This window comes from Eptatretus burgeri, chromosome 12, assembly GCF_056783735.1.
Source record: "Eptatretus burgeri isolate ZD-2024b chromosome 12, Ebu_testis_v1, whole genome shotgun sequence".
NCBI lineage: Eukaryota > Metazoa > Chordata > Myxini > Myxiniformes > Myxinidae > Eptatretus > Eptatretus burgeri.
In genome coordinates, this window is record NC_140972.1 from 89,396,634 (window position 1) to 89,420,339 (window position 23,706).

Genomic DNA, 23,706 nt, shown 5'->3' on the forward strand with positions numbered 1-23,706 from the left:
GGGTTTCCCACGAGTATTGCAGGTCCCAGTAGTGACACCATATCCTATGGAGGTATGAATTAAGACGACAGGGCAGAAGGAGATGACAATTTCTTAAATAAATAAAAGCGCAGAGATTTTTTTTTCGGATTTCACTCCAGATTTTGACAGTTATTTAGTCCATGACATCTGATCCTCAAATCCGAAACCATATTTTCATTATATACTTTAATTATTCTGTGAAAGTAGATCGTGCTTCCAAGGCGAGGCACATTTAGTAGGCCGAATCAAAATGCCAGCTAAAAGCCCTGCAAGGTGAATTGCGTTGACCAAAGATAAGCCCTTCATGAAGGAAAGCCATTAATTATCTTCAAAAGGGGTGTTTAAACTAACCAAACGGCCAATTTTCATTCATGCACTCCCTTGGAGTTCCCTTTGGAGGCATGCAAAGTTTCTGGCCACTAAATTTCATGGTTTTGGAGTTATGGAGGAGACACACACATACACACAGACTGACTGACACACTGACTATTATTATTATTATTATTATTATTATTATTATTATTATTATAAGACGTATATTTTGTATACACAGATGAGGAAAGTTGAAGAGAGTACATTGAACGGTTCATGACATAACGGGACGCAAAAGGACCAGTCAAGAGAGGAAGGAAACGGCAGAGTAGAAGGCAAAGATAGAGGAAGACTTGAATAAACAATGGGGGCAGGAGGGGATGCATGAGGTGGACAAGATGGATCGAGAAGAAAACTCCAAGACGGACAACTGGAAATTGGGGTGTTGTGGGGGGAGGCTTAACGATGGTAGAAAAGATCATGGTTTTGGATTGGGGATGATCTGAGATGGTGGTGAGCAGCTGTCTTGAAGACCTGAAGGGAAAAATTAGATTGAAGAAAATGTGGACATTGGTTCCACATATGGAGAAAAAAAAAATAAAAGAGGAAGAAATGAGTCTAGGTGAGCAGTGATCCTGGATTTTGGTAGTTTCATCAGAAGGGGGTTGATGGTGGACCATGTGTGCCATTCAGAACCCTGGGGGGGGGGGGACAAAGTACAGAAAGAGCACTGTGTAAGATCAGAAAGGAGATGGTAAAAGAGAGAGACCATGGACCTGTCTGCGATGATGAAGTGATAAGTGCGTTTTTTTTTTATTTTTTAGGCCTTTGTGGTGGTTTTATTATTGGTCTCACCTGTTCTCAAAGGGACGGGAGAGTGTGCACGTCTGTCTGCAGGTAAAGTTTTTAATGTTCCATGCTTGTGCGGTCTTGGGCACAGTTCAACAAAGTTGGTAATTTAATCTTAACATTTTTTTTAAACTTGTAATTTAACCATCAGCTGATTTTTGTACCAATTTCGCCATGCCCCTTCCTGAGTGGATTTGTCTGCACCGCCTGTGATTTGAGGTATGCTCCAAGGCCTTATGGCTTTATCAGTGGGTCTTTGAACACAGTTCAACAATGTTGTTTAATTTGACCACAAGTTGATTTTTATACCTTTGATGGTGTTTGTCTGCACCGAGATCTACTACAATCTATAATACTCATTATTTGGCTTCAACGATAATTGCTTCGCATGCGCACGGCTTTACACAGCATTAAAATAACATGCCTGTATTTTAAATGCAAAATTTAAAACCCTGAATTCTAAAGAAAAAAAAAAGTTGTATTGCTAAAGCGTCGAACCAAATGGCTTGTGTGCAAAGGTTCGGCTCGCCAAATACCCCCACAACACTGCAGTGTTAAATGCTCTGTCTTTGCCTTCGCCACCAAAGGTGGACAGAGGTTATGTTTTCACCTGTGTCTCTGTCTCTGTCTCTCTTTCTGTATGTCTGTCTGCAAGTAGGATATCTCCAAAAGTTATGGATTTAGATGAAATTTGGTGGACAGGTTGGGTGGGTGAGAAGAACGAATTGTTTCGATTTTGGTGACCATCCGAATCGGGATAAGGGAATCCTTAATTTTTTTTTTAAAGTGATTCTTCACCATTGAGAGATGGGGCCAAAAAATGATATCGAGCATGATGTCTCAAAATGTTGTGGATGAGTTCATTACAAAACTCGGTGGATGAGTTGATTGGTGACAAGAATATGCTGATTAGATTTTGGGTCAGGTCTGGATCCGGATTCAGCCCCTCAGCATGATACAAAACGATAAACTGTTCAGCATGGCGGAGGTATGTGCTCTACTGATTGCTGTTGGTTTAATTCTCTTTTGTTTCTTTGTTTCTTTGCCCTTGACTGTTGTTCATACTATCCCACTTTTGTCTCCATTCGATAGTTCATGAAACGTTCGAGGAAGCGTTTTTGCATCGCAATCGCAAACCAGCCCACATCTCATCTGTTTATATGATTCTGAGCCTCACACGTTTTGTGTCTGTACAGTTTGCCTATTTGCACCATTCGCATTTTCCATCTTCGTTGCATATCTATCCACGACGCTTCTTTCACGTACTATTCTCACCTATTTCCACATTACTTGTGCACTCGGTTTATATCTGACTCATTCGTGATTGTAATCTCTATCACATCCTCGCACCTGTTATGGATGTGCTGCTTAATTTATTCCATTGAGCTTTCGAGACGTATGCATGTTCCTTTTTTTTCTTCTTCTTGCATTACTGCAATTATTCCATATTAGCAGAGTACTCATCCTATGGGTGATTTTGTTCCAAGCATGCAACATGTTCTTCTGACATATACCTTCAATTGGGTGGTGTATAGGCAGCGAACAGCTGCTTCAATCACTCCCGAAAAAAAAAAAAAACCCGGGTTACGTGCATGAAGCAAAAACATACCTACTGCTTATAATTCAAAACACGTCGCTGTACTGGAAACCGTGGGTACAAGAATGCTGTACTGTAACTGGTGGAGACTTGTAATACCCTCCCCCACCTGGAGGTGGTGCTACATGATACACATTTACATATAGAATTTGCACCTCCCATCCAAGACCACCGGCAAAGGTAAAAACACTAATTGGTGTCATGCTGATCCAATGTAGCAAGTCTGGATGTAATCGGCCCAGAACTGTCGGAGGAGTTGCGCGACAAACGCACAAACACCGGTCCATGAATTATAGTAAGGATTTCTGCAAAACGTGGAAATTCTGTTAAATAAATGACAGCATTTGCTTTGTTTTCCTTTGTTCACAGTGCTATTTTTTTTTTCCTGCGTCCCATTTGATGAGGGAAACTGAGTGGGGTTGGTGTGGAATCGTTCGCTATTATTCATAATCTCCAATGACTTTGTGACTCATTGAAGGACCTGGAACTCTCGTTTGATAGGGCAGATAAAATGTAGAACTTTTCTTCATTTTGCAGTTCACACTGGAAGCTCAGCGGCCTCAGGTAATGCCAGGGAAGACCAAATTCGGACTTGTATATCTGAAGCCTAAAACTGTAATTGTGGTTTTATTACTATTCCAATTCAACCATTTATTTATAAGTTTGTTAATTTATTTAAAAAAAAATTTAATTTCGTCGTAATTTTTCTAAAATTTCATGTATTTTTATTTTATTTTGCAATTTATTTTTAATTCTTATTTAAATTTTTTTTTCTTTTTTTTCTTCTTTAGGATGGAGATGAGGTGACTAGGAAAGCTGGAGATCGCTGGATGATTCGAGGACCTGTGGATTATATCCCACCAGTGGAAGTTGAAGTGATAGCCGAACGAACTTCAATCCCTTTGGATGACAATGAAGGGATCTATATCCGCAATATTAAAACGGGAAAGGTTATTACATTTATATTTTATTTTTTCTCTTTGTATCTGTCTAAGCTTGTGAAATGCATGGAACCTCTGAAAATTTTCCAAATAATGGATTTATGTAATCATGTGGATTTTTGAGTGATGAGGGAGTGATCAATAATTTGCTCGTATATTTTCGTAATGTTTATTTATGTATGTATTGCTTCATCAGTTATTTTATTCCATATCTGAAATGAGCACATGTTTGGAAATGTGTGCTTTTGTTATGATTTTGATTCCTGCTCGCATTTAGATCAAAAAGGTAAAACCTCTAAATCAGTTGGGGTAGAGAGTTTCATGCTTGGATGTAAACTTCCATGAAAAGGGAGACTTTGCAGCCATGATTGAAACTGCAAAGCATCTTCAATGATGACCATGTCCATGTGATCAATCGATAACAATTCAGATTACAAATGGTAATGGTTATATAAACAGTTCATCGTACTGTTAATGGTAAAGTCCCATCCTACCCTCCCTCCAACCCCCAACCACACTCTCCCTCCCTGCCCCCATTTTTGTCATCACTGATATTGTGCTTCAGCTCAAAGCTATGTTGTGGTTGAATCTCCTCTATTGTAGTTGTCGAGCATTACTGAGTCAAAGTAGAGAATAATAATTGTAGGTTGATGTACACAAGAGGGGCTAACCAATTGCAGATAGTGCAATATAAGGGTACACTGTTGCGAGTATGTTCAGTGTTCACCCTTTTCCTTCAACAATTGAAATTATTCTTGGAACACTTTCAAATAATTGTTATAAACTCATGTGGAATCATGTTCCACTTTTCCCACAAGACCTTCCAAAGGTCATTTAAGTTTCTGGGATTCTTTTTTTCCCCTTTTTCATTGTCCAAAGTCTCATACGGCTGCAAATCTATTTTTACGTCCTGGGGTTTGAGGTTCACCACAAGGGGAAGCACTCGAGTTCCTCCCAAACACCCGGTCCTGAGGCCATCAAGCATGGATAACTCCGTGTTCTGACGGGTTGTTAAGCAATCGCAAACGCTGATTGGTACCACCAATCCTGGCAGGGTGTCACTACTTTGCATGGTTACCTTACCTTTGGACGACAATATCAAGGGGATGGGGGGGGGCATGCCCTCGATGCGTACTTGGCTTATCTTATCTGATCAGGTGCAGCCGAGCGGAGCTGCCAAATACACACTGGCTATTGTGTAAAGCTAATCGGTCGGGTAAAACTTCCTGGCTAACACTACCTACGGACTATGCTTTATTAATGGAGGAAAAGACACCACAAACTGGGTACATTCACAATAACAATTTATTTATAGCATGGATGGAGAATGGTTCTGTGCAGAGTTTGGTCCTGGTGGATGGATGGAATATGCAACAATCCTCAAATTAAGAATGTCCTGAAAAGGGAAACTTGAAGAAATATTTCAGTAAATCCACAAATATTTCCTCAAGAATGCTTTTATGAAACGGCCATTATCTTCAAGTATTGCTCATCCTTGTTCGACAGCTTTTGGATCCTGGGTTTGTCAATTGAATATTCTGGTTCTCTGTGCTTTGGACATCACACCGTGAAAATCGAGTGATGTTTACCTTCGCATTCTGCGAAAGGTTATGTATTGGTCGCTGTGTATTTATTTATTTATTTATTTATTTGTGAATATGTGTGTGTATGCGTTTGTTTGTTATTCGCATAACTCAGAAAGTATTAAACCAAATCGCTTAATTTGGTGGGATGATGGGTTATTATCCAAGGAACATTTGATTAGATTTTGGGAGCGATCGGGTCAAAGGTCAAGGTCACGGAAAGGTCAAATTCGTATTTTTACCATAGCGCGGTCAATTTTGATCCAATTGGCATGCAACCGATGTCAAAATGTTCAGAATTCATTGCCCAATCTTGTGATGGGCGACATGACACAATTACGTCATTACCCTTGTTGGGGGTCAAAGGTCAGTGGGGTCATGACCTTTCAAAATATGCGGTTTTTGTCATAACACGGTCAAATCAAAACCGATTTGCATGAAACCAACACCAAAATGTTCACTGTTCTGTTCCCCCCACTCTCATGCCAAGAACAAAAAAGTAGCGGAGGCGAAGGTATGCGCTCTACCGAGTGCCCATTCAAGTTCACTGAATGTTTTCCCTTCTTTATGCAGAAAAACAATTATATGGTGATCTTGCACTGAAATTTTAGCCATTTTGTTTTGAGGTCACAGTTAATCCTGATCGATCTGTATTCTACGGTATGACATTCAGGAGCTACAATATATGGATGTTCTGAACAAGTGTGTTTTGTTTAAGGAGACATTGCATGAAATGTTCAAAATGCAAATTCTCGTCATTGCACTTGACTGCTGGTATTTTTGGCTTCGTATTTGTGTTCACCATGAGCAGGTCCGTGTGGTGTGTGGGGAGACTTACATGCTTACACAGGACGAAGAGCTGTGGGAGAAGCAACTGCCGCCTCTATTGGTGTTTTTACTCAACACAAAGGATCCGCGTTGTGATCGTGGGGATTACAGCCTCCCTGTGGAACAAACCCCTCAGGGCTGCACGCGTGGTGTGACCTATCGTGTTCCACACAATGCTGCCTCTCAGATCTATGACTACACTGAGAAGAAAGCTCGGTAAAAGTTTGTGATGGAAAATGTTTAACAACTAAATGGCATTGGTATTTGCATCATTTTGACGAATGTGTTATCTTAGAGCCGGTGATGTCCATTTTTCCTGTACTTATGACCTCTGTGTCCTCCTTTTCAAAATTGTTTGTCAGTGTTGTGTTTGGACCCGATTTGGTGATGCTGGGTCCTGATGAACAGTTCACTGTGCTGAGTCTGTCCGGTGGGAAGCCCAAGAAACCCAACGTCATTCGAAGCATCTGTTTGCTCCTCGGACCGGACTTTTGCAGTGACATCATCACCGTGGAAACTGCCGATCATGCTCGCCTGCAGCTGCAGCTCTCCTTCAACTGGTCGGTTGTTTTTCTGTGGATTGTAAAACTCCATTCTGCTTTGCTCGGACAGGTAAGGACCTCTTTGCGTCTCGTTTGATTGCTCATGAGATCGCATTTCTATTTGCAGGCATTTTGATATCTCTGATAAGGCAGGACCGGAGGAAGCAGCAAGATTGTTCAGTGTGCCGGACTTTGTGGGAGATTTCTGCAAGGCCATTGCCTCGCGTATCCGAGGCTCAGTGGCAGCCGTGCAGTTTGATGATTTCCACAAGGTGGGTTGTGTGAACAAACATTGGCAATTGGTGCAGCATAATTGGTCATTCGTTTAATCCCTCTCCCCTTTGAGGAATAGGAGAAAAAACATGTTTGGAAGAATAGATTTTGACAACATGCATTCATAATTGTTCTTCCCTCATGTAGAATTCTGCAAAAATCATACGGACGTCCGTCTTTGGCCTGGATCCCAATCTCAAAGTGTTGGAGAGTTTAAGGTTCTCACAGAATAACCTGGTGATCACCAGTGTCGATATCCAGTCAGTGGAGCCAGTGGACCAACGTACTCGCGACTCGCTGCAGAAGTCCGTGCAGCTTGCCATTGAAATCACCACCAAGTCACAGGAGGCCACGGCAAAGTACAGGATGGCTTTGGATATATCAAGTCAATCTGACTATCCTTGTAGTAGTTCTTGCTGTTTTTATTAACCTTTTGACTTGGAATTGCAGACACGAGGCAGAGCGCTTGGAACAGGAAGCCCGTGGGAGACTGGAGCGACAAAAGATCTTGGACCAGGCAGAGGCAGAGAGAGCACGTAGGGAGTTGCTGGAGCTTCAGGCACTGAGGTGTGTGTGTGTGTGTGTGTGTGTGTGTGTGTGTGTGTGTGTGTGTGTGTGTGTGTGTGTGTGTGTGTGTGTGTGTGTGTGTGTGTGTGTGTGTGTGTGTGTGTGTGTGTGTGTGTGTGTGTGTGTACAACAAATTGTCCCCCAAAGCAGAATTTAATTTGTGTATTTAGACTGAACGGTTTATCTTTTGCTTATTCCATCTTTTGGTGAACATAGAAATGAAGTCTTGATGCAATGATTATTTGTTTATTGAACTCTTAACTCTGGTTAATGGGATCATTCATACAGTGTCGTTTGGTTTTCCTTTGCGATTCAGTGTTGCTGTGGAGAGCACAGGAGAAGCCAAAGCTGAGGCTCAATCGAGAGCAGAGGCTGCAAAGATTGAAGGGGAAACAGCAGTGGCGAAAGCCAAACTCCAAGCTGAGGCTGCAATGATTGAAGCGGTACACCTTGAACAATGGATAAAGACCCGAGTTCTTTATGTAGTAATGCAGGCTACTTGTTGGTGATTACCCTCGCCAAAGGAGAGGGTATTGCATTTGGGTCTGTTTGTTTGTCCGTTTTTGTTTGTCTGCACAGAACTTTCATGTTTTTCTCCGCAACCGCTTGTCCGATTGAGACAATTTTCACCATTGGTGCGACTACTCATGTAGAATGTTTTAATCATAATTATGATGTCATCGGTCACGTGGTGCAGCAGCCATGTTGGAAAAATGGAAAATATTTGGACCGCTGTATATCTGAAACCGCACTAAGGGAAAAATTGTAACTTGGCACATAGCAAGTACTCCTCATGCAGGAATGAGTTGGTTTTTAAAAAAGATTAATTAATTTTTTTTAATGATAGGTGCTCTCATTATGACGTCAAAATTGCATATGGAGAACACTACATCCGATCATTGAAAAATTGAGGGTCATCTCGGGATAAAATGGTCCACAGAAAAAAAGTTGGTCATCCGTCATGGGATTCGGCAGCCATATTGTTTTTTATTTTTTATTTTTAAAAAACCTTCAAAAATCTCTGAAGTGGCTGAACAGATTGAGGTGAAACTTTACACGTATGACCACCTGTCCATGAGGAACAAAAGGTTCACACGTATGATGTCTGGTCACATGGTTTGGCAGCCATATTGGATTTATCCTCAAACCTATGAAGCAAAATCTCCAGAACAGCTAGACAAATCGAAGGGAAACTTCACACAAGTGTTCCTCAAGCCATGTGTGTACAAGTTTAAGGAATAATTGAGAGGTCACATGGTTTGGCAGCCATATTGGATTGAAGAAAAATATTAAATAATGTTTTCTCTGGAACCGCTTGATCGACATGAAACTTCACATTTATGATCTGGTCTTAATGGGGAATACATGTTTTGTATTTCAACTTGATCGGACACATGGTCTGGCTGCCAGGATTATTTGTTTTTTTTTTTGTTTTTTTTTGCTATGGGTTATTTTTGTATTTATTTATTTCTTTCTTTTCAATGAGGCTCATTTGGCTGTGCCTGGAATTGTTTGCCGGTAGAGGAGTAGCAGCTAAAATGTGAGTCCATTCCAGGTCCCTCCTGATGACTTCATCTTTGCTTTTTTTTCTTGTTCGGGTTCGTTCTGATTACTCCAATGCAGAACTCTACCAATTTGGTCTTCCATTGGATTTGAATTGAATTCATTTTAATCCCATTCTAAATTCAATTGAATAATGAATAATAATTTTTTAAAACATCAGGGTCAAGTGTCTGATCAAAGCGGGACGTCTTGCTACCCGGGCATCACTGCCAGCAGTTATAAAGTGGCAGTTCTCATTTTGTCTCAATTATGTAACCACAACACAAACACCACACAAAAGCAGTTCTGGTGAGGGTTTGCAATCTCCCATTGCTCTTTTTCTTGTTTCCACTCTTACGTTTCAGTCTGGATAAGAAATCCGAATTTTATTTTCTCCAGCCATCATTAAGGTTTCTCAATTTGCACCCACCCCGTTTCTTAACTTGAGAGACATGCTTGGCACACTTGGTCAATTCGGCCAGAATAATGCAGTAGACATTAGAATTGTTTCGGGTTTATACATGATGCTAAATCGTTTAAAAAATTTTTTTGTTTTTAATCAGGATTTAATTTATCAACTTGGTGAACATCCTCATATCGCAAACATTTATTCATCTAATGTCAAAGTGGAGTAGGGGAGGAGGAGGAGGATGGGTTTCCTACAAGGAACTTCAACACAGGAAGAGGTTATTAGGCCAAGGCATCTGGAAAATAAATGTTCACCTAAACTGTGTGAAGTTCAGCATTTTGAAAATGTTCTGCCTCCTCAGCCAAAGGCCAGAGGCATTGTCTTCAGGTTGTCCGTTTGTCCATCTGTTATCGGGTTTTTACCTCGCCTGTTCGAAGAACAGAGAGCTACAGCAATACCCCTGGCGTCAGCGTGAAAATGTTAAAGTTTTTTGTGTGAGTTATTTCCTTTCTAGTGTTTTTATCTACCATACTATTTTTTTACTGATTATAATATACAAATGCATATATTGCTTTAAAATTATTTGGATCAGACTTCACTGCAATGCTTTATAAAAAATATTATTAGATTAGTCTTTTAAAAACGATAAATGTATAAACAGGTGAGCATTGGGTGGCTTTGACACCAACTCTCTGGTTTTGTTTTGTTACCATGACAACTTGTGAACCACTTCAGGTATTTTGCTCAAACTTGGCGCAAGTCTAGATAGTAATATAAAGATGAACTGATTACATTTTAGGTTTAAAAAAAAAAACAAAAAAACACAAAGTCCAAAAGGCACTTTCCCTTTAATTTAAAATGATGTTATTACCGTGTTAATTTGTGAACCACTGAAGGCATTGCAACCAAATCTGGCGCAAGGATGGAATGTCGTATAAAAATGAGCCGATTTAATTTTGGGTTCAAGGGGTCAATGGTAAAGTGCCCTTTGAAATTCAACTCGAGTTGGTAGGATCCGATATTCTCTCGATGACAGTGCCTTCACAAAATATTCACATCTGACTTGTCACATTTTGTTGTTATATAGCCTGAATTTAAAATGGATCAAAGTTAAAAAAAAAATAAAAAAAAATTGTCACTGATCTACACAAAATAACTCATAATGACAAAGTAAAAACTTTTTTTTTTGAATTTTTTACAAAACTAGTGCGGGCCCGTAGGTGCGTGCCAGTATGTGCAGCTTCGTGCCTGCAGTATCAGGTCCCCAGCATCAATTGTGACATCATATCAAACGAAGAAGAAGAATTGTGACGCCCCTTTCTCCCCCCCCCTCTTCCCCCTCCTCTCTCCCCCCTCCTCTGTCCCCCCTCCTCTGTCCCCCTCCTCTGTCCCCCCTCTTCTGTCCCCCCCTCTTCTGTCCCCCCTCTTCTGTCCCCCCTCTTCTGTCCCCCCTCTTCTGTCCCCCCCTCTTCTGTCCCCCCTCTTCTGTCCCCCCTCTTCTGTCCCCCCTCTTCTGTCCCCCCTCTTCTGTCCCCCTCTTCTGTCCCCCTCTTCTGTCCCCCCTCTTCTGTCCCCCCTCTTCTGTCCCCCCTCTTCTGTCCCCCCCTCTTCTGTCCCCCCTCTTCTGTCCCCCCTCTTCTGTCCCCCCTCTCCTGTCCCCCTTCTTCTGTCCCCCTTCTTCTGTCCCCCTTCTTCTGTCCCCCTTCTTCTGTCCCCCTTCTTCTGTCCCCCTTCTTCTGTCCCCCTTCTTCTGTCCCCCCTCTTCTGTCCCCCTCTTCTGTCCCCCCTCTTCTGTCCCCCCTCTTCTGTCCCCCTCTTCTGTCCCCCCTCTTCTGTCCCCCCTCTTCTGTCCCCCTCTTCTGTCCCCCCTCTTCTGTCCCCCCTCTTCTGTCCCCCCTCTTCTGTCCCCCCTCTTCTGTCGTCCCCCTCTTCTGTCGTCCCCCCTCTTCTGTCGTCCCCTCTTCGTCGTCCCCCTCTTCTGTCGTCCCCCCTCTTCTGTCGTCCCCCTCTTCTGTCGTCCCCCCTCTTCTGTCGTCCCCCTCTTCTGTCGTCCCCCTCTTCTGTCGTCCCCCTCTTCTGTCGTCCCCCCTCTTCTGTCGTCCCCCCTCTTCTGTCGTCCCCCTCTTCTGTCGTCCCCCCTCTTCTGTCGTCCCCCCCTCTTCTGTCGTCCCCCCCTCTTCTGTCGTCCCCCCCTCTTCTGTCGTCCCCCTCTTCTGTCGTCCCCCCTCTTCTGTCGTCCCCCCTCTTCTGTCGTCCCCCCTCTTCTGTCGTCCCCCCTCTTCTGTCGTCCCCCCTCTTCTGTCGTCCCCCCTCTTCTGTCGTCGTCCCCCCTCTTCTGTCGTCCCCCCTCTTCTGTCGTCCCCCCTCTTCTGTCGTCCCCCCTCTTCTGTCGTCCCCCCTCTTCTGTCGTCCCCCCTCTTCTGTCGTCCCCCCTCTTCTGTCGTCCCCCCTCTTCTGTCGTCCCCCTCTTCTGTCGTCCCCCTCTTCTGTCGTCCCCCCTCTTCTGTCGTCCCCCCTCTTCTGTCGTCCCCCCTCTTCTGTCGTCCCCCCTCTTCTGTCGTCCCCCCTCTTCTGTCGTCCCCCTCTTCTGTCGTCCCCCCTCTTCTGTCGTCCCCCTCTTCTGTCGCTTCTGTCGTCCCCCCTCTTCTGTCGCCCCCCCTCTTCTGTCGTCCCCCCTCTTCTGTCGTCCCCCCTCTTCTGTCGTCCCCCCTCTTCTGTCGTCCCCCCCTCTTCTGTCGTCCCCCCTCTTCTGTCGTCCCCCCTCTTCTGTCGTCCCCCCTCTTCTGTCGTCCCCCCTCTTCTGTCGTCCCCCTCTTCTGTCGTCCCCCCCTCTTCTGTCGTCCCCCCTCTTCTGTCGTCCCCCCTCTTCTGTCGTCCCCCTCTTCTGTCGCCCCCCTCTTCTGTCGTCCCCCCTCTTCTGTCGCCCCCCTCTTCTGTCGCCCCCTCTTCTGTCGTCCCCCCCTCTTCTGTCGTCCCCCTCTTCTGTCGTCCCCCCTCTTCTGTCGTCCCCCCTCTTCTGTCGTCCCCCTCTTCTGTCGTCCCCCCTCTTCTGTCGTCCCCCCTCTTCTGTCGTCCCCCCTCTTCTGTCGTCCCCCCTCTTCTGTCGTCCCCCCCTCTTCTGTCGTCCCCCCTCTTCTGTCGTCCCCCCTCTTCTGTCGTCCCCCTCTTCTGTCGTCCCCCCTCTTCTGTCGTCCCCCCTCTTCTGTCGTCCCCCCTCTTCTGTCGCCCCCTCTTCTGTCGTCCCCCTCTTCTGTCGTCCCCCCCTCTTCTGTCGCCCCCTCTTCTGTCGCCCCCTCTTCTGTCGCCCCCTCTTCTGTCGCCCCTCTTCTGTCGCCCCCCTCTTCTGTCGCCCCCTCTTCTGTCGCCCCCCTCTTCTGTCGCCCCCTCTTCTGTCGCCCCCTCTTCTGTCGCCCCCTCTTCTGTCGCCCCCTCTTCTGTCGTCCCCCCTCTTCTGTCGTCCCCCCTCTTCTGTCGTCCCCCTCTTCTGTCGCCCCCTCTTCTGTCGCCCCCTCTTCTGTCGCCCCCTCTTCTGTCGTCCCCCCTCTTCTGTCGTCCCCCCTCTTCTGTCGCCCCCTCTTCTGTCGCCCCCTCTTCTGTCGTCCCCCTCTTCTGTCGTCCCCCCTCTTCTGTCGTCCCCCCTCTTCTGTCGCCCCCTCTTCTGTCGTCCCCCCCTCTTCTGTCGTCCCCCCTCTTCTGTCGCCCCTCTTCTGTCGTCCCCCCCTCTTCTGTCGCCCCCTCTTCTGTCGCCCCCTCTTCTGTCGCCCCCTCTTCTGTCGCCCCCCTCTTCTGTCGCCCCCTCTTCTGTCGCCCCCTCTTCTGTCGTCCCCCTCTTCTGTCGTCCCCCTCTTCTGTCGCCCCCCTCTTCTGTCGCCCCCTCTTCTGTCGCCCCCTCTTCTGTCGCCCCTCTTCTGTCGCCCCTCTTCTGTCGCCCCCTCTTCTGTCGCCCCCCTCTTCTGTCGCCCCCCCTCTTCTGTCGCCCCCCTCTTCTGTCGCCCCCCTCTTCTGTCGCCCCCCTCTTCTGTCGCCCCCTCTTCTGTCGCCCCCTCTTCTGTCGCCCCCCTCTTCTGTCGCCCCCTCTTCTGTCGCCCCCCTCTTCTGTCGCCCCCCTCTTCTGTCGCCCCCTCTTCTGTCGCCCCCCTCTTCTGTCGCCCCCCTCTTCTGTCGCCCCCCTCTTCTGTCGCCCCCTCTTCTGTCGCCCCCTCTTCTGTCGCCCCCTCTTCTGTCGCCCCCTCTTCTGTCGCCCCCCTCTTCTGTCGTCCCCCCCTCTTCTGTCGCCCCCCTCTTCTGTCGTCCCCCCTCTTCTGTCGTCCCCCCTCTTCTGTCGTCCCCCCCTCTTCTGTCGTCCCCCCTCTTCTGTCGCCCCCTCTTCTGTCGCCCCCTCTTCTGTCGCCCCCTCTTCTGTCGCCCCCTCTTCTGTCGTCCCCCTCTTCTGTCGCCCCCTCTTCTGTCGCCCCCTCTTCTGTCGCCCCCCTCTTCTGTCGTCCCCCCTCTTCTGTCGTCCCCCCCTCTTCTGTCGTCCCCCCTCTTCTGTCGCCCCCTCTTCTGTCGCCCCTCTTCTGTCGCCCCTCTTCTGTCGTCCCCCCCTCTTCTGTCGCCCCCCTCTTCTGTCGCCCCCTCTTCTGTCGCCCCCCTCTTCTGTCGCCCCCCCTCTTCTGTCGCCCCCTCTTCTGTCGCCCCCCTCTTCTGTCGCCCCCTCTTCTGTCGCCCCCCTCTTCTGTCGCCCCCTCTTCTGTCGCCCCCTCTTCTGTCGCCCCCTCTTCTGTCGCCCCCCTCTTCTGTCGCCCCCTCTTCTGTCGCCCCCCTCTTCTGTCGCCCCCTCTTCTGTCGCCCCCTCTTCTGTCGCCCCCTCTTCTGTCGTCCCCCCTCTTCTGTCGTCCCCCCTCTTCTGTCGTCCCCCCTCTTCTGTCGCCCCCCTCTTCTGTCGCCCCCTCTTCTGTCGTCCCCCCCTCTTCTGTCGTCCCCCCCTCTTCTGTCGCCCCTCTTCTGTCGTCCCCCCTCTTCTGTCGTCCCCCCTCTTCTGTCGTCCCCCCCTCTTCTGTCGTCCCCCTCTTCTGTCGTCCCCCCTCTTCTGTCGTCCCCCCTCTTCTGTCGTCCCCCTCTTCTGTCGTCCCCCCTCTTCTGTCGTCCCCCCTCTTCTGTCGCCCCTCTTCTGTCGCCCCCTCTTCTGTCGCCCCCCTCTTCTGTCGCCCCCTCTTCTGTCGCCCCCCTCTTCTGTCGCCCCCCCTCTTCTGTCGCCCCCCTCTTCTGTCGCCCCCCTCTTCTGTCGCCCCTCTTCTGTCGCCCCCTCTTCTGTCGCCCCCCTCTTCTGTCGCCCCCCTCTTCTGTCGCCCCCTCTTCTGTCGCCCCCCTCTTCTGTCGCCCCCCTCTTCTGTCGCCCCCCTCTTCTGTCGCCCCCTCTTCTGTCGCCCCCCTCTTCTGTCGCCCCCCTCTTCTGTCGCCCCCTCTTCTGTCGCCCCCTCTTCTGTCGCCCCCCTCTTCTGTCGCCCCCTCTTCTGTCGCCCCCTCTTCTGTCGCCCCCTCTTCTGTCGCCCCCCTCTTCTGTCGCCCCCCTCTTCTGTCGCCCCCTCTTCTGTCGCCCCCTCTTCTGTCGCCCCCCTCTTCTGTCGTCCCCCCTCTTCTGTCGTCCCCCTCTTCTGTCGTCCCCCCTCTTCTGTCGTCCCCCCCTCTTCTGTCGTCCCCCCCTCTTCTGTCGTCCCCCCCTCTTCTGTCGTCCCCCCCTCTTCTGTCGCCCCCTCTTCTGTCGCCCCCTCTTCTGTCGTCCCCCCTCTTCTGTCGTCCCCCTCTTCTGTCGTCCCCCCCCTCTTCTGTCGCCCCTCTTCTGTCGTCCCCCCTCTTCTGTCGTCCCCCCTCTTCTGTCGTCCCCCCTCTTCTGTCGTCCCCCCTCTTCTGTCGTCCCCCCCCTCTTCTGTCGTCCCCCCTCTTCTGTCGTCCCCTCTTCTGTCGTCCCCCCTCTTCTGTCGCCCCCTCTTCTGTCGCCCCCTCTTCTGTCGCCCCCTCTTCTGTCGCCCCTCTTCTGTGGTCGCCCCCTCTTCTGTCGCCCCCCTCTTCTGTCGTCCCCCCTCTTCTGTCGTCCCCCTCTTCTGTCGTCCCCCCTCTTCTGTCGCCCCCCTCTTCTGTCGTCCCCCTCTTCTGTCGTCCCCCTCTTCTGTCGCCCCCCTCTTCTGTCGTCCCCCCTCTTCTGTCGTCCCCCCTCTTCTGTCGTCCCCCCTCTTCTGTCGCCCCCTCTTCTGTCGCCCCCCTCTTCTGTCGTCCCCCCCTCTTCTGTCGTCCCCCCTCTTCTGTCGCCCCTCTTCTGTCGCCCCCCTCTTCTGTCGCCCCCTCTTCTGTCGTCCCCCCTCTTCTGTCGTCCCCCCTCTTCTGTCGTCCCCCCTCTTCTGTCGCCCCCTCTTCTGTCGTCCCCCCTCTTCTGTCGCCCCCCTCTTCTGTCGCCCCCCTCTTCTGTCGCCCCCCTCTTCTGTCGCCCCCTCTTCTGTCGCCCCCCTCTTCTGTCGTCCCCCCTCTTCTGTCGCCCCCTCTTCTGTCGCCCCCCTCTTCTGTCGCCCCCCTCTTCTGTCGCCCCCTCTTCTGTCGCCCCCTCTTCTGTCGTCCCCCCTCTTCTGTCGTCCCCCTCTTCTGTCGTCCCCCCTCTTCTGTCGCCCCCCTCTTCTGTCGTCCCCCCCTCTTCTGTCGTCCCCCTCTTCTGTCGTCCCCCCTCTTCTGTCGTCCCCCCTCTTCTGTCGTCCCCCCTCTTCTGTCGCCCCCCTCTTCTGTCGCCCCCTCTTCTGTCGTCCCCCCTCTTCTGTCGTCCCCCCTCTTCTGTCGTCCCCCTCTTCTGTCGTCCCCCCTCTTCTGTCGTCCCCCTCTTCTGTCGTCCCCCTCTTCTGTCGTCCCCCCTCTTCTGTCGTCCCCCCCTCTTCTGTCGTCCCCCCTCTTCTGTCGTCCCCCCCTCTTCTGTCGTCTCTTCTGTCGTCCCCCCCTCTTCTGTCGTCCCCCCTCTTCTGTGTCTGTCCCCCCCTCTTCTGTCGTCCCCCCCTCTTCTGTCGTCCCCCCTCTTCTGTCGTGCCCCCCTTCTCTGTCACCCCTTACCCCCTTCTCTGTCACCCTTACCCCCCTTCTCTGTCACCCCTTACCCCCTTCTCTGTCACCCCTTACCCCCCTTCTCTGTCACCCCTTACCCCCTTCTCTGTCACCCCTTACCCCCTTCTCTGTCACCCCTTACCCCCCTTCTCTGTCACCCCTTACCCCCTTCTCTGTCACCCCCTTACCCCCTTCTCTGTCACCCCTTACCCCCCTCCTCTGTCACCCCTTACCCCCTCCTCTGTCACCCCTACCCCCTCCTCTGTCACCCCTTACCCCCTCCTCTGTCACCCCTACCCCCTCCTCTGTCACCCTTACCCCCTCCTCTGTCACCCCTTACCCCCTCCTCTGTCACCCCTTACCCCCTTCTCTGTCACCCCTTACCCCCCTTCTCTGTCACCCCTTACCCCCCTTCTCTGTCACCCCTTACCCCCCTTCTCTGTCACCCCTTACCCCCTTCTCTGTCACCCCTTACCCCCTTCTCTGTCACCCCTTACCCCCCTTCTCTGTCACCCCTTACCCCCTTCTCTGTCACCCCTTACCCCCCTTCTCTGTCACCCCTTACCCCCTTCTCTGTCACCCCTTACCCCCTTCTCTGTCACCCTTACTCCCCTTCTCTGTCACCTTACCCCCTTCTCTGTCACCCCTTACCCCCTTCTCTGTCACCCCTTACCCCCCTTCTCTGTCACCCCTTACCCCCTCCTCTGTCACCCTTACCCCCTCCTCTGTCACCCCTTACCCCCTCCTCTGTCACCCCTTACCCCCTCCTCTGTCACCCCTTACCCCCTCCTCTGTCACCCCTTACCCCCTCCTCTGTCACCCCTTACCCCCCTCCTCTGTCACCCCTTACCCCCTCCTCTGTCACCCCTTACCCCCTCCTCTGTCACCCCTTACCCCCCTTCTCTGTCACCCCTTACCCCCTTCTCTGTCACCCCCTTACCCCCCTTCTCTGTCACCCCTTACCCCCTTCTCTGTCACCCCTTACCCCCCTTCTCTGTCACCCCTTACCCCCTTCTCTGTCACCCCTTACCCCCTTCTCTGTCACCCCTTACCCCCTTCTCTGTCACCCCTTACCCCCTTCTCTGTCACCCCTTACCCCCCTTCTCTGTCACCCCTTACCCCCTTCTCTGTCACCCCTTACCCCCTTCTCTGTCACCCCTTACCCCCTTCTCTGTCACCCCTTACCCCCTTCTCTGTCACCCCTTACCCCCCTTCTCTGTCACCCCTTACCCCCCCTTCTCTGTCACCCCTTACCCCCTTCTCTGTCACCCCTTACCCCCCTTCTCTGTCACCCCTACCCCCCTTCTCTGTCACCCCTTACCCCCCTTCTCTGTCACCCCTTACCCCCCTTCTCTGTCACCCCTTACCCCCCTTCTCTGTCACCCCTTACCCCCCTTCTCTGTCACCCTTACCCCCCTTCTCTGTCACCCCTTACCCCCCTTCTCTGTCACCCCTTACCCCCTTCTCTGTCACCCCTTACCCCCCTTCTCTGTCACCCCTTACCCCCCTTCTCTGTCACCCCTTACCCCCCTTCTCTGTCACCCCTTACCCCCCTTCTCTGTCACCCCTTACCCCCCTTCTCTGTCACCCCTTACCCCCCTTCTCTGTCACCCCTTACCCCCCTTCTCTGTCACCCCTTACCCCCCCTTCTCTGTCACCCCTTACCCCCCTTCTCTGTCACCCCTTACCCCCCTTCTCTGTCACCCCTTACCCCCCTTCTCTGTCACCCCTTACCCCCCTTCTCTGTCACCCCTTACCCCCCTTCTCTGTCACCCCTTACCCCCCTTCTCTGTCACCCCTTACCCCCCTTCTCTGTCACCCCTTACCCCCTTCTCTGTCACCCCTTACCCCCCTTCTCTGTCACCCCTTACCCCCTTCTCTGTCACCCCTTACCCCCTTCTCTGTCACCCCTTACCCCCCCTTCTCTGTCACCCCTTACCCCCCTTCTCTCTGCCCCCTCTCTTGCCCCCTCACCCCCCTCTCGCCATTCTCTCTCTGTAAATGTATTCACAAATGTCTACCAAGCACAACGATTTATTCCAACCTTGGGGAAAAAACAGCTGTTTCCCTCGGGAAAATTCAAACCTTGGGATTACTTATTAATAATTTGAATAATCAAACCTTGGGAGTTTGGCACATACCCAGGTCCCCAGTGTCGATTGTGACGTCATACCAAACGAAGAAGAATAATTGATGTCAATCCTTCAAAAAAAATAAAATTAAATTAAATAAACATTAATTGTGACGTCATTCGTGACGTCATAGCACAGTGTCCTGTCATTGGTTCACAGATACATGGCCGTAACTTGGGAACCGCTCATCCAATCAATATCAAACCTCAAAGGCACATCCGCGGGTCCCTGGCAATATTCCTGGCAAGTTTCAATCCGATTGGACCGGTGGTCGTCCGGTTATTAATAATTTGGGAGAAAATTGGCCTGAGAAGGTGGAACGACACCTTTAGCTGCCATATATATACACCTTTTCAACACTGAAAATGCAGTAAAATGGCTGTAACTTGGGAACCGCTCGTCCGATCGATATCAAACTTTGAAAAGGCACATCCGCGGGTCCCCGGCAATATTCCTCGCAAGTTTCAATGAGATCGGACTGACGGCGGTCGCAGACAAATAGACACACAGAGATTGCTGGAATTATAGATGTAAAAGCTGAAATGTCTTGTGTCAATAAGTATTCAACCCCTTTACTATGACACCCAAAATTGAGCTCAGGTGCATCCAATTTCCTTTGATCATCCTTAGGATGTCTCAACTTAATTGGAGTACACTTGTGGCCAATCGATTGATTGGACATGATTTAGAAAGAAACACACCTTTCTATATAAGGTCCCACAGTTGACAATGAATGTCAGAGCAGAAACTCCACCATGAAGTCCAAGGAACTCTCCGTAGAACTCCGAGATAGAATTGTGAGGAGGCGTTGATCTGGGGAAGGATATAAAACAACTTCTCGAGTGTTGAAAGTTCTCAAGAGCCCAGTGAGCGCCATCATTTGGAAATGGAAAGAATACGGAACTACCCAGACTCTTCCTTGAGCTTCCCACCAAACTGAGCAACTGCGCAAGAAGAACCTTGGTCAGGGATGTGACCAAGAACCCGATGACCACTCTGACAGAACTACAGAGTTCCTTGGCTGAGATGCGAGAACCAGCCAGAAGGACAACAACCTCTGCAGCACTTCCCAAATCGAGGCTTTATGGGATAGTGGCCAGATGGAAGCCACTCCCGAGAAAAAAAGCACATGACTGCATGCATGGAGTTTGCAAAAAGGCAAGGGTGCTTCTACAAGGTATTGACCGGGGGGGCGGGGGGGTGGGCGTTGAATACTGATTGATGCAAGACATTTCAGCTTTTAATTAGTTTGTAAAAATTTCTCAAGACATTATTTCATTTTGTCATTATGGGGTATTTTGTGTAGATCGGTGACAAAAAATTTAAAATTTAATCTATTTTAAATTCAGGTTGCACACAAAACGTGACAAAAGTGGAGGGGTGTGAATACTTTCTGAAGGTACTGTTCTCTCTCTACCTCTCGACCTCTCTCTCTCGACCTCAATCAAAATCCAACATTATAAATGCATAAACATAGAATGTGGGTCGAGGCATTTCCATTGCCACATTCACGTCAAATTCTATTTTCGAGTTGTTCTTGGTTTTTAATAATGGAAGTTCTAAAATGCCTAATTAGTCTTCATTATGTAGGAGTCCGAATTGGAGAGGCTATGCAATGCACGAGACGCTGAACTGAAATACATCAAAGAGAAAAATGAGCTTGAGTTGGTGCAAGCACGAGAAATGGCAACCATCGAGTTGCGGCGCTTCTGTGAAACTGTCCAGTCGCTTGGTGCTGACACGATCAAGGCCATGGCCTCTGCTGGACCAGACACCCAGGTATGTGTGATTGTATAGGAACTTGGCGATTGATAATTTTGTATTTAAACTCTGAACACTTTGGTGTTTTGTAAAATTATTTTGTATACTTGAAGCATCCTCTCCTTATGGGAGCCATCAGGTGGGGTCATGTTATTATCTTTATGATTATCAATATCATAGCAGAGTACCGACTCTATGGGTGATCTTGTTCCAAGTGTGCAACATGTTCTTCTGATGCATCCCTTTATTTGAGCAGTGTATAGGCAGCAGTCCGCTGCCTCGATTGCTCTCGAAAATAATATTAACCCAGTTTACATACATGAAGCGAAAACACGCATACTGCTTATGTGCATATATAATACAGTGTGGCAATATCGCTTGGATAATCCACTTGCACCCACCCTCCCCCACAAAGGAAAATGCTAAGATGGGTGTTTTTTCTCCCCCCCCCCCCCCAAAAAAAAAAAAAAACTTGATGGAATTGAACGAAACTTGCACATGCACAACTTAAGGGTGCTCTCCTTAATCCCTGATAGTTTGAGCTTCCTCGGTCCAATCCTGTCAGATTAGTCGACGATGTATATACATACTTGCTACATTATAATGGACTAGCAGAGTACCCGCTCTACAGGCACTCTTGTTCCAAGCATGCAACATGTTCTTCTGACACGTACCTTTATTTGGGCAGTGTATAGGCAACTGACGGCTCTGTTTAGGCAAAAATAATACTAATAATCCTGGTGACTTGCATGAAGCAGAAGCATACCAACTACTTATAAGTCAAAACACCTTGCAGTACTGGAAAATGTGGGGAATACTGGACTATAAATAGTGGGACTTGTAATACCCTTCGAGAGGTGGTGCTACACAATAGATATTTACATAGAAAACTTGCGTCCACTCACTCACCCCCCCCCAAAGACCACCGGCAAAGATGAAAGACTCCTATACATTAAATGGGGTCATGCTGATCCTCTGTAGCAAGTGTGGATGTAATGGGCCCAGAACTGTAGGAGTAGTGTGACGAACAAACACCGGTCCGTGAATTTTAGTTAGGATTTATAACAGTGGACAATGTTTTTAAGTATTTGCATCAAGTTAGAACCAAGCCTAGTGTTGGCTTAGAGCAGTGGTTTTCAAACTTTTTTAGTGGCGACCCAATTTCAGAACCCCTCTACATCGCGCGACCCAAAAGATTCAAAACCCAATTCATAATATACAAGATAATATTTCATATGACACAAGAACATTTACTGTTTACTTTATTCACCATCGTCATGTTTTCATAGACGAGTAAACGGAGAATAGCCGACAGTATCCAAATAGTACATTTGAATGTTTCAGAAGTTTAGTCCGAATGACATTTAGATATATCAGTGAGAAGGATGAGCCTGTTTTTCAGAATCCAACTTCTCTATTCGTGGAGAAGTAGATGACAATGCCAGGATCATATCACGCTCCATTTCTAGGTGATTTCTCTACTTTGTTTTAATCACCACCATGGTGGAGAATGACTGCTCACAAAAGTATTGTTGCTGATTCGCGCCCGCCGGCGTGCGACGGCCACGTAACTCGAATCGCGGCACGTCGCCCACCGGACGGACAATCCAGTCGTGACCCTCTCGGACTAACGCCGGGAACCAGTCACGGGTGGACCTTTCGGTCTCACCGCGATCGAGCCAATCAGCCCCCGCGTGGGATAGGGTTGCTCGCCAAATTCGACCTACCTAAGTACCCACGCGGAGGGTAGACCGGGCGATCGCACCTCGCCGCAGGTCGACTTCGGACACGGGCCACTTAAGCGACCCGTTCCGTACTATCGGGATAACCGAGCGGTGTTATTCGTCGACCTCGACGGTTCGATTAATTATCGGGCGTATTCAGCCCACTACCAACCCTTTACGTGAAGCAAGATGAGGATTCAATGAAAGAAATGACGAAGCGAAGCGGGAAACAGTTCAACACAAAGCACATTTATTCGCGCTGAACGGAAAGCACACATATTCAATTCCACCAAAAGCACACAGAAAAGAAAAACACAATGCAATTTACACAAAAAGCAAATGCGACAATGCAGATCTAATACCGATTACACGAGCACACGGCAGCACTTATACAATTTTACTTCACAGACGGCGCCGACAACACATACCCAAAACCAAGGAAAAGAAGAACACCCTCAAAGATGAGGCGGGCCTGAGGCCGAGACCGGGTCGGGCCTACCCGTCTGGTGATGAGACGCGGAGCGGCGATGGTGCCTCAACCCCGCGGTCCTCGCGGGCAGTGTCTGGTAGGGGGTGGGAAAGGGGCCCCCTTGGTCGCACTATCTCAGCGCGGGGGGAAACAGGAGGGGGTTGCTGATGCTCGGGGTATAGAGGATTTCCACTCTGCCTCGAGTCCCGCGACGAGCGTCTCCACCTCGAGCAGGTCGCGCCGTCGGCCTCCCTGGGGTGCAGCTCCCTGCACGACGCGAACACCCCCTCGTCTGCCCTCGCCGCCTCTCCACAGCTCCGTCCCTCCGCTCCGACTCCAACGCACACGACGACCAGCTCCTTCTTGCCAACTCCACCGCCCGCGAAGTCTTAACTCTCTCATCCGTCGACTGACGAACGCGGTCGCTTTTATAAGCCCCGTGGCTTCGCCTTCTCATCTTTGACCCCCTCCCTTCGACCTTTCACCTCGCTCCCCATTGGCCCGAGAAAAAGTGGGCGTGAATGCTTTTTGATCCATAAATTTGCATATATCGATCGCCCTCCAACGCCCTGGGGGCGGGGCCAAATCGCCCCTCGCTCACCGATTGGACGGCACAAAAGTGGGCGTGTGTCGTTTTTGATCCGTTTTTGAAGTGGAAAATCCATGGTTTTGTACACGCTGTTCGGCGCGCGCCCTGCACGAGTCCAACACCGGTACCCACAAGCGGCGCAAGAACGGTGGCGATGCGACGGTTGCGAGGTGTGACGGGAAAGGTCGTGGCGGTTGTGGTGAAGCGGCGTTGTGGTTGGTGGTTGATGTTGTGACTGGTGGTGGTAATCATGGCGGTTGGTCCAAAATAAAGATAGTAAAAGAAAAACGGCTATCCTGAAGAGTCGCAGCACGCATAAATGACATGTATTCCCACTAGACAACGGGTTTGGGCCTAACTACACATGTACTTACCGAGATATCTCACCTAAGGGACCTGAATGGTGGTTTGCGAATTTGGTAACCACAACAGTATGATGAAGGATATGGCATGAGAACCTTAATGGCGCGCCGTGACAGGGTCGGGTACGACGGCAGCATTTTGCACCAGA

The 23,706-nt window shown here is 49.6% G+C and overlaps 1 protein-coding gene across 2 annotated transcripts in view; it reads left to right on the forward strand.

Moving 5' to 3' along the window:
* MVP (major vault protein) overlaps positions 1 to 23,706 on the forward strand; it is a 74,634-nt gene that overhangs the window by 42,356 nt on the left and 8,572 nt on the right. For both annotated transcript variants that reach the window (XM_085848830.1, XM_085848831.1), the window contains exons 9-16: positions 3,571 to 3,729; positions 6,115 to 6,347; positions 6,494 to 6,691; positions 6,801 to 6,945; positions 7,094 to 7,305; positions 7,397 to 7,513; positions 7,830 to 7,956; positions 20,243 to 20,431. In XM_085848830.1, coding sequence (XP_085704956.1) covers positions 3,571 to 3,729; positions 6,115 to 6,347; positions 6,494 to 6,691; positions 6,801 to 6,945; positions 7,094 to 7,305; positions 7,397 to 7,513; positions 7,830 to 7,956; positions 20,243 to 20,431 — 1,380 coding nt within the window. The remainder of the gene's footprint in view (positions 1 to 3,570; positions 3,730 to 6,114; positions 6,348 to 6,493; positions 6,692 to 6,800; positions 6,946 to 7,093; positions 7,306 to 7,396; positions 7,514 to 7,829; positions 7,957 to 20,242; positions 20,432 to 23,706) is intronic.